The 11306-nt window shown below is 39.6% G+C and overlaps 1 protein-coding gene across 6 annotated transcripts in view; it reads right to left on the bottom strand.

Annotated features, from left to right (window-relative positions):
- Positions 1-11306, bottom strand: part of scb (scab) — a 256100-nt gene that overhangs the window by 6774 nt on the left and 238020 nt on the right. For all 6 annotated transcript variants that reach the window (XM_067775771.1, XM_067775767.1, XM_067775766.1 and 3 more), the window contains 8 exons: positions 8574-9540; positions 8407-8509; positions 7760-8338; positions 7492-7621; positions 7069-7434; positions 4583-4652; positions 4190-4508; positions 3611-4122 (listed from right to left, as the gene is read on the bottom strand). In XM_067775771.1, coding sequence (XP_067631872.1) covers positions 3611-4122; positions 4190-4508; positions 4583-4652; positions 7069-7434; positions 7492-7621; positions 7760-8338; positions 8407-8509; positions 8574-9540 — 3046 coding nt within the window. The remainder of the gene's footprint in view (positions 1-3610; positions 4123-4189; positions 4509-4582; positions 4653-7068; positions 7435-7491; positions 7622-7759; positions 8339-8406; positions 8510-8573; positions 9541-11306) is intronic.

The following is an 11306-nucleotide window of genomic DNA, read 5'->3' as shown; positions in this document are numbered from 1 at the left end:
CTTATTGCCTGTCCGAGAGGGCGGTATGTATTTTATTCCAGTCCCAGTCCCACTCCGAGTCAGTTTAATATATATAGATTTTTATTTTTCTAACTTCACTATAATATTAAAACGAAATGCAGATATTCGTTGATTTTGAAATTCGGCTTAAAAATTGCACATAGAACAACTAAAGACTCTCCTGAAATAAAAAAAATGTCTTAGTACCTCAAATCGCGGGCCCCCCTCAGAAACCCCTCTCGCCGGCCCTGGTGATGTGCTATATATATATATATATATATATATATATATATTATATGTATGTAAAATTAAATAAGAACATACACAAATATATCCATACCAACTGAAAAGAGGTACACCACTGCGTATACCTAACATTTTATTATTACGTATAAACAAATAAAAAAATTTGCAATAAAATAATATTGCGGCTATAAACTGAGATATAAGCTATCCTATATTTCAAGTTAGATCAAACTACACACGGGGTGCAAAACAAATTCAAAATCGGTTCAGTGGTTTAGGAGTCCATTGGCCTCAAAGCTGTGACACGTGTTTTTTATATATTAAGATAACAATTGCATTGGCGCATATTTGAGAGGTTGTCAGTTTTTCGCGTTTTCTGAACATTGCAATTTATCGATTCACGGTAGCAGTTGCACCGGCTTTTTGTAGATTGTGGTCCAGATATATCTAAAAATATTGTTACGAATATTAGCAACATTAAGGGGTACTGTCATCTCTAAACCGATGATAAGCAGTGACTTGATGCACATCAATAATTCAAACATTATGTCTACACGTATTTACGTACACGTAGCGGAGAAGCAACGCACAAACACATGCATATATCTTGTCTGAGGTGCTCACAAGAGAGAGCGATAATTTGTGTAAGTATTACTCACGCGCATATGAGAAGCTATAAACGTGGTTGTGGCTGGTAACTAGTAAGTTCTGGAATTGAAAAGCCTAGAAGTATGCAACGAGGAAACCAGACAGTATAAAAGGCGACAACAGTAGAGGCGCAAAAATCAGTTTGATTTAAGCATTCCATCTGTCGAGCAGTAGCAGTGTTATTTTTGAAAGTATTTTAATAAAGGCCATTTTGCATTATTGAATAGTGGTGTTATTTAATAAACAGTTTAGTGATTCGAACTTAGCAGAAGTTTGCAAATAAGAGGATTTGCAGTAAATTCGTTACACTATTTAACCTGAACGAAATACATAGTAGAAAAAAGGAGAAAGCGAGTTCAAGAGTACAGAAAACGGAAAATAGGTATGGGAACCGTAAAGGATAAATGTAGTGTTGCTTGATGTAACACATGGGAGTGGAAATTTGTCATGTATCATATCTTGAATTTGGTCGTTGCATAAAAAATCACACCAGCTATTTTTGTTTCATGATAACTGAAACAAATTGGAAGTAGCGAGGGAGTTCAAGTCTTCGATCACCTGTCTCTCACAGCTCAGTGGAGGGTTCTCACTTCCTCTGGTCCCACAACATGATCCAGCCACCATAGTCTTTGGGCTGTAATCATTGATAACACGAAGAGCACCACAAAATCTTTCAGAGACATTTTTTCTAGAATGATACACTGATTCAATTTTTGGAGAGCGCAAGTACCTCGTTTTATCCTCGTTAACCGCAAGAACAACTTTTATCGCCAGTATTTGCACGATCGCGTTTTAGATCTGCTGCTAGAACTATCTTTTCCAGGATCAGGTTAAAGAAATCTTACCATGAAGAGTCGCCTTGTCTGAAGCTGTATGGATGCAATGGTGGTATTCAAATTCAATTGCCAAAACCTTATTAGTTTTGAAGGGAGCTCAAATTCAGACATATCACCACATTAGCAACTCTTTTTCGAGCCGTCAAAAGCTGCTTTGAACTCAGCGAAAAGACGCTGCTAGCCGATACTTTGGTGTTGTTTACATGATTTGGAATTTTGTGAAGTTCCCGATGGAAGTGATTTCAGCTGCACTTATAAAGTGCAAGCAGTTTGTACTTTGCGGTTCAGTCTTACGCGACTTTAATGCATATAAGGTTATATCAAGCATAATGTGCGAGAGCCTGAAGCTTAGCTGATTTCACAATAAATAAATTTGCTTGTCCTCACGTGGACCACTAGACAAACTCATCTGTGTCCAAGTATTACCCTTAAGTAGTCTCGATAACAATTTATGATTGGACCATCATGCTAAACAGGTATGAGGGTTACGACCTGTACATACAATTGTAGTACAAGGCGTTGTATGGAAAATAATCAAAAAGAAGCAATCAGCTGTTGGGATAACAACACCTGTTACTGAATTCGCCTTGGTACATATACAGCAACTACGAGCGCAGTCAGCTTATTCGTATAAACACTGGAAGAAAATAATGAGAAAGGAGCTGTATGTAAAATTTGTCAAAAATGTATGAGTTTAACTCCTCATGTCAGGCCAACTTTGAACTAAAAATTTAACTTTCCGTTCTGCAAGTGGGCTTAAATTTTGATGTTATACTATTAGCAGTGAAATCCAGCATGAAATCCAGCGAAGAATCAATCTTGCCAATAAATGCTACTTTGGACTAGGAAGGCAATTGAAAAGTAAAGTCCTCTCTCCGCGAACGAAAATCATACTCTACAAGTCACTTATCGTACCCGTCCTGCTATATGGGGCAGAAGCATGGACCATGACAACAGCAGATGAAGCGGCTTTGAGAGTGTTCGAGAGAAAAGTTCTTCCATAGATTTATGGACCTCTACGCGATGGCGAGTACCGAAGAAGATTTAATGACGAGCTGTACGAGCTATACGCAGACATCGACATAGTCCAGCGAATTAAAATGCAGCGGCTGCGCTGGCTAGGCCATGTTATGCGAATGAAAGATGATGCTCCGGCCAAGAAAGTGTTTCTATCGAAACCCGCCTATGGAAGCAGAGGTAAAGGGTGGCCCCCACTCCGTTGGAAGGACCAGGTGGAAAACGATTTAAACTCCCTTGGTGTGATCAATTGGGGCCGGTTGGCGGAGCGAAGGAGCGACTGGCGCGCCTCGTTGGACGGCCATAACCGTTTAGACGTTTAAGCGGCAATTAAGTAAGTAAGTAAGTATACTATTATTGTGGTGCTGCATAAATGTTTGCGTTATTATTCGGCAATTAAGTGATCGAACCGCTAACATATAAATCAGAAAATCATGTTGTTGTTGTTGTATTAACGATAAAGATACTCCCAGGGGGTTTTGGGGAGTGTTATAGAGGATGATTGTCCTTTTTCAGATACAGGTCCGCTACGTTCCGGTAACAAAGCACCACAAAGGAACTAGCCCGACCATCTAGGGAGCGATTAATATGACCATATTAAACCCTTTAGGCCTTACCGCCCCCCCCCCCCCCATTTCCAAGAGGAACTGGGGTCGCCAGAACCTAGCCTGCTAAACATGTGTATGATACATTCATATTTGTGACAGGATTCCCCTCGCTTAGGTGAGGTTGACAATTGGGTTGCGGAAGCTTTGCAGCTATAAAGCTCTGTATTGCGCTTATCAGCCCCTTGAATCGCATCAGAAAATCATCGAGGATTTTAAGATTTGTCAAGATATAAGACCTTTTAAATAAACACTTACCTTATACATTCCATAAGTCATAAGAGCCAACAGCAGCAAACCACCCAACACAGCCAAAATATACACCCAAATTGGTGTACCATAAAGTTGATGTTTTGATACAATATTATAATCAATACTTTTGCGTATCGCTAAACCTTTTGAATTAACATCACCGACTTTTTTCACATCCACACCAATTAATATCACAAAATATTCCCAAGGCTCTATTAAAATTTGATTAATTTCATTTAAGTCCACTTGATATTTCATATTGACTGAGGTAGGCTTTTCTGGCTTGAAATTGTAAACACGCATAACAGCGCGTACGCATACCGTCATTTCGGGATCATTACAATTAAAAACAATCGTACGATTCACTGGTAGTCTTCCCTTCAAATCTTCACCCAATAATTCATGAGCTTTAACGATACGCGCATATTGTGCTTTGGTTGCTGTGTTAGCAGCAGCTTCACGCCGACGACGACGCAAGGACATAGTTGCCATTGTGCTACTGCTCACGTCTTGATAAACTGGAAAGAGGAGTGGAACATATTCAGTACAGTGGAATATATTTTCAAAATAAATTTTTTAACTTACAACCATCACTTTCGGCTTGCATCTCATAAAACGTCGCGTCATATTGCCCGCTGCTGCTATGTTTATGTTGTTTTACTTTCGTAACTGTCGATGCCGAACTTTGTGATTTTGTCGAAACCTCGACTGTGTTCATAATTAATTGTGTATTATTTTGATAAAAATCAATGCCTATTAGTTGGGAATCGTATACAGCTTGCATATTTATTCGATCCATTTCCACAATTTGTATTGTATTCGTTGTACCGGGTACTTTATAAGCTACTGGTATATAAAATGTCACATCCATAGCGCCCACCGTACTGGGACCGACACTTTTGATCTGTTATTGATAATACGGTTAAAGAATATTACGCAATTTAAAAGCATCTCAAATAAGAATGAAAGGCGACTCACCTCGTAGTTATTGATAATCTCTGAAGTGTTGCTCACTTTTTCCAAGTTAATATGGGGCGTTTTGGGTATTCTAAAGGAAATATAACGTAAATTAGATTATCTATACACTAGTTAATTAAAAATAAGACGACTGTTTGGGACTTATACTCTTTTTTTAAATAAAATAATAGCCACAACCTGCAGATCTCCATTGTAACAGTTCATTTGGCCCCAGGTTAGGTTAGGTTGAGTGAAACCTTCCCAGGTAGAATAATCTCACGTGGGCAGCATGTTATTGTTGTTATTGTTGTAGCGATAAGGACACTCCCCGAAGGCCTTGGGGAGTGTTATCGATGTTGATGGTCCTTTGCCGGATGCAGATCCGTTACGTTCTGGTAACAAGCATCATAAAGGTACTAGCCCAATCATTTCGGGAACGATCTGGTATGACCACATGAAACCTTCTAGGCCATCCTGGCCTTCCCCCCCTACATCCATCAGGAGTTCGGCGTCGCCAGAGCCTCGGCTGTTAATAATACAGCATTCACCACGGTAGGTGAGGTTGACAAATGGGTTGGAGAAGCTATATATTGCGCTGGCAACCCCTTGAGAGGGTTGCGCTACACAACCCATTGAATCAATTTGGTATTTTAGTCGCCTCTTATGACAGGCATACCTACCGTGGGTATATTCCAAGCGCCCTATCTCGCATGTACAGCATGGAGGTCCGTTGTGACAACAGTGACTTAAGATTTAGCTGAGAAGAAAAGCGTTGCCCAATCTTGATCCTGGAAAAATCCTTCCGAGTTCTAAGAGAAGACCAAAGTACTTTCGCCTTATTCTAGCATAAGTTTAGCTGTCAATAATGAAGTAACTCGATGATTAAACTGCGATGCAGTTGCAACAGGAACTGGTTTCTTGTTTATTAAAACGTATTACATGGACGTCTATTGCACATTGATTATCAGAACCCGAATCCTCTTCCTGTCAGAAGGATCTTGCTGCTCTGCAAGACAAAATTTACCACCAGCTGACCCGAGGCCCATCTGTACAGGAGCAGGTCACAAGCGGCCAACCCTCTATGTCTGGTTCAAGTGAAAAAAGAGATCCAATTGACAGTTTCGCGGTACACTACTTTGACACCATTCCCAAATTATCCGTATCTTTAAATAGTTCAAAGCAGTCACAAGCGAAGTCAAGCACTCCCTGGCTATTGCCAGTAGCACCGAATTTCTATTCAGGGCTTCAAGAGCCCCTTGACCGTACGAGGGTATGATACATTTTCGAATCCCAATTACCGTATCCTTGATTGTGGCTTCAAGTGTCATGACTACTGGCGATAGGGGAGATATCGGATGATATGATTCCTCTATGTTAGATGGCTTCCCAGGTCATTTCCATTTTTTAGGGATGACGAAGGTGGACAGTGACAGGTTGAAGACATGCGCTAGATGATTTAGCATGAAAGATGGCATCTTCAACCTTTTTGGCGAAGGTGGTAATTGGGGACGCGCTGTGTTTATGCTTCTGTGTGCGTCTTTTGGCCCGCCGTCTGGCTTTATCAACAGTAGAATGCATTACATATTGTCGGCAGAAAGCGCTTGCGCATTTTGTCATTGTGTTTAGTCGGTTTCGTTTGGGACTTTACGGTGGACCATAGCTTACTATACCGGAATAGACGTTACAATTCTTACAGTACTCGTCCCATTTCGCCCGCTTGTGTTCATCCACAAGCAATCTGATGCGTTGGTTTATATCCCTTATTTGGGGGTCGCCGGGGTCGTGCTGTCTTATAGGGCCACGTTCTCTCGCTAGAGTTGCGGCCTCTTCTTTACGGGCATCAGTCGGGATAGGGAGGGCAGCAAAACGATTTTCAGTAAAAATTTTGTAATCTTTCCACTATCCTTTTTTAAAATTTATGAAAGTGCGTGTGTCGAGTTGACAGTCAGTCCACATAGCTAATTTGAACTATTCACCATTCAAAACATAGCGAGTGTGCCTTGAAACTTGCACCGCTCCATAACTTCCAGGACGCCTGTGTAGACAACCATTCGCTACACGACCCAGGGTGGAGCAGACAAAAAATAAGAATGGTGTGGCAGTGAAGCTGCACGCTCAAGATTTGGCCACACTTCAACGAAAAAGATCCGTTACACAGAATTTTTTCAATGAATTCCACCAGAACCCATAATACAACTTCGATATCTAGAAAGGCAACTAGAGATACTATTTGTTCTATCGATATCTAGAAAGGCAACTATTTGTTTTCAAATCGAATGGAGAGCCATTTCCCTTGACCTGCCCTTCAAACAGGCACGCTGCCATGCCCTGACTCCAAGGAATTCTATTCGGTAAGTGAAAAATTTATCAGGCGATCTAAAGTTCTAGGGATAAAGCGCGAGGAACTGGATGGTCTAGTATCCTTAACCACATGTCCTATTTAATTTTGTGCCAATCAGGTCTTAAGAATGAAACATAATCTTTTCATAGTTTTTATACCAACTTACCCAACAACATCAATTTCTGTAAACTCTCCCAACGTTATAACATCAGTGATTACGTTATTGGTATCGTTAGCCTCTTTGCCTGTACTAAACACTTTAGCGGTTATTATCATCGTCTTTCCCGTAATGCTCGCAACATCGAATATCACCGTAAACGACTCCTTAGCACCACGCGCCATAGCGCGACCATTATTCAAATCACAATCCAAGTAGTCCGTATCTTTGATACGACAATTTCCAGGAATCCTAGCAAATGGCATATGATTCGATGAAGTTATACTTATTTGAGGTAGATAAGCTGATTCGCCGTTATTGAAAATGTCATATGTAACAGATAGTGTGCGACTGCTTCCAAGAATGTAGGTGTGGCTGGGGGAGAAAATTTATTTAGTTTATTTTAAAGATATTTCTAAATTTCTAACTTACTCTAAGTTATGACTTTTGACTTCTAAATCAGCTACACAAATGTCGGAGCTACAACCGGTGCTAAAAATTATTTTCTCGCTGTACACTTTCGGTTCAGCGGGATCAACGGCGGTGCACTTATCACAAAATACTAAAAGAAGAGGAAAAACTGAGGTTAAAAAATCTGAAGAAAAAAATATGGTATTCTTCAATGTCTTTTCATCATATCGGGTGGGGTTTGAGCTGTCCATTTTATCAGTTCGACTCCACAGCAAAGCTCATTACTTACCCTCCGATGGCGGCACGCCATTGATGAGATCATAATGCATTTCCAACTCAATTGGTTTGAAGATATCCGCTACACTACTGCGTACCTCACAATCGAACGAGCGACATTGTTCCGCCAGCCCAGCCGTCACATTAAAGCTTAACTCATTTGTACGCGTTTGAATGAGCTTGACGCGTTTAACTTGAGGATCAACCACAATGCGTAGCGCCAAATCTGCATCACGTACCTGTTGAGATGTGGTGCTAATTTTATAACAAGCGGTGATTTTGAATGAATTTTGATCGGTTTTGATTTCACGAGTTTGTGATTTTATCGAAGCATGAACCTTCACTACTGGATAGGCGCGATAAACAAATACAGCTTCGGCATTTGGTGCGCCGACAGCAAAATCGTTGAACCCATTCTTATCAATATCGACACCTTTGGAGAGACCATGACCAAACATATGCGCACCATACTTGCTCATGAATGATGTTGGCGAATTCAAACGTTGGCTGTATTGTTCGCGTAAGCCATCGCTGTTGCCGAGGTAAACGAAAACGGTACCATTATCAGCGAATGGAGCGCCAACAGCAATATCTGTGGATAAAAGAATTGTTAGCAGAGTTATATGTAGAAGAAAAAAAAAAAACATAGAAATAATTTACCATTAAAGCCATCATGATTGATATCACCCAGTCTGCTAAGTGTAGTACCGAAGCGCGCCTTTCCTTGCACTGGCGATACTATGAGTTTTTGTTCGAAGTTAAACTGTAAAGAGAAACATTCATATGTAGAGCTTTCACGCCAAGTAAACTCTATTTTTTTTACTTACATTGCCCTTATTGAGAAACACATATATGGCGCCATCATCAAATGAGCCCGATGCTGTGTGCTGTGGCGCTGAAATCACAACATCGGTGAGACCATCACCGTTGAGATCTTCTGTGAGTAGCGTGTAACCGAAATATTCACCAAATTGTACACCACGAAAAACGTAGAGGCGTGTCACTCGAAGCTCGCTATCCTCGGAGTACTTGTATAAGTAAGCCTCTCCCGATTGCAAATTTGCTTGTGGTGCTGTCGCTACATACAATAATCGATTTTTATCTTTACTATCGAAGTAACCCGAACCCACAGCATAGCCAAAATATGAGTCATTCGGCTGATCTTCGGTATTCAGCGTATATTGACCTGAAAATTCTAGTTGTCGTGGTACACGCCTTCTTTCATGCGTATCGCGTCTGCTCAATATGGGATCCTCTTCAAATCTCTTGCGACAATGTATCGCTGAACCCTTCCATGTATTTATGCCTGGTGCTCCTATAATGAACTCCTCGTTATTATCGGTAATATGTGCACTAAAGCCCTCCTCCGCCAACATGTAGTAATAAATACGATGGTTATTAACTGTCTTCAATTGATCTGATTTTAAGCGTAATGGTGAGATCCTTTGTACATCTGTAGGATTATCATCCAACGTATTCTTAACCCAATAACATATGCCATTCATGAGATAATCATTGGCTGTGGGTGATAAGAAACGTGGTGCACAAACTATCAATTTATCTGTGTCCTTTGTACCGCCGTCCATGGCAGCGCCGAGCCATTGATTATCACGCGCTTCATTGTCGTAAGTGTACGAATCAAGCTTTTCGAGTGTTACATTTCCTCGATCATCTATAACGTAAGGATTACACGTAGAGGTAGGCGATAGGCTGCAGCGATAAATGGCACCAGTTTCATTGATATTTCGCTGAGCGGGCAGTGTGGATTGAGCTCGTGGTGCACCAACTATAATACTGAAAATGAGAAACAAAAAGATATGACAGTCATTAGAAGTGTTAAGAGTAATGGAATGCGCGCATGTACATAGTTAAAAATTTTGTTTGTAATCTTAAACATTTTGGTCTACATATATGACTAAACTTAATGTGGCGAATATTAGCAGTTCTACACATAACTATGCTGCTACTAAATAAATGCACAACAACAATAAAGCAAGCAGCCACACTTGTGTACATAAACACACCAAAATAAGCCATTTACACACATACATAGAAGGCGACGAAGAATATTTCACACGAATAACCAACAGCTTAAAGCTGCAGACATTGGTGCTTTATCGGTAACCGTATCGGTAACCTTATAACAGCTGATTCCACCAACCTTATTGGAATCAATGCAATCGATTATTGGTGCCGCTAAGGTCATAACCGTATCGTAGCCAACCAATTGTTTTTGGTTTACCATCGTAACGATAAACAGCTGATTACGTTAGGGATACGACTACAGCGATACGACATACGGTACCAATGACTCCCGCTTAAAGCAAAGTCATTATCTCACATACACATATGTAGTCATCATCCAAGAGCAGAAGTTGTTACTCACACATGCACACGCATACCATGTATGAGACACAACTGTTCCAGATTGCATTTTTATGAAAAGTCTAGAGCTTAGGGGAAATTTGCGAAGGAGGCAACAGAGATTATAAAAGCAGCGCAAGCTGAGGAATAAATAATAAGTTGGATTTAAACACGCTATTAGTGAAGTATTATTGTGAAGTACTCCTACCCCCAAAGTAGTCTAACTAAAGATCATTTTGCAATACTGAATATTGGAGTTATTTCTTCGGCGGTTCAGCGATTCGAACTTTAGCAGAAGGTATATAATTATCAGGAATTCCCCAAAATTCGTTGTATTAATATAGTTTTAAACGTATGCCTTTCAAAATTTAAAAAGAAATAAGCCTTATATGACTGGTTTTGAATTGGAACATTTGGTTTAAATTTTAGTCCAGAAAATGTTCATGCTTCAAACTTCTGGACTAAAATTTAAATCCAAATATATTGAAAATTGGGTTTATCCTTTAATAACTTATGATATAGAACAAAAAAGTTTAGAAACGGGGTACTGGTAAATCTATTTGGGTTTAGTTTAAATTTTTCATCTAGAATGATATTTTTCAAATGTCTGGACTGAAATATAAACCAATACATCTTAGAAATTTTTTAAAGCTATTTAGTAGTTTTAAAAATAGTATAAAAAAGCTTAAAATCAACAGTAAACTTCTAGGTTTAAAAAATTTAGTAAAATTTTTGACCGCGTAGAATAGGCCCCTTCAAAATTATTGTGAGGAAGACTTAGATATTTAGATTTGACTAATATATTTACATATCGCTTCTGTATAAAGAATTTTGTTTGACGAATAGAAAAGACGTCCGCGTCCACGCAAGCGTTTAAAATGTGCAAGTCCTCCACCCAAAAAATGAAATCTGCTTGTTTTCCATAAGAATAATAAAACTTGCTGGTCTTCCATGTGACCAACGACTTGACACAACGAATACGAATCGAAACTTATAAAACACTGTCTACGCCCAACACCAGAAATAGTCTACATGATTAATTATTCCTATGACTTCCAGATTTTGGTGTCCGAAAAAAACCTCAACCATTATCTAAAAAAACTACCTATTCATCTTAATTTCATTTCAAATGAATTTAAACCAGTTAAGAAGTTTCGCACAGTGGGTAAACTATATATAGCACAGCTAGATCAAAC

Source organism: Eurosta solidaginis, chromosome 3 (assembly GCF_040869045.1).
Source record: "Eurosta solidaginis isolate ZX-2024a chromosome 3, ASM4086904v1, whole genome shotgun sequence".
NCBI classification, from domain to species: domain Eukaryota; kingdom Metazoa; phylum Arthropoda; class Insecta; order Diptera; family Tephritidae; genus Eurosta; species Eurosta solidaginis.
The sequence above is the reverse complement of the archived record's forward strand: the minus strand, read 5'-3'. Positions and strand labels throughout refer to the sequence as shown.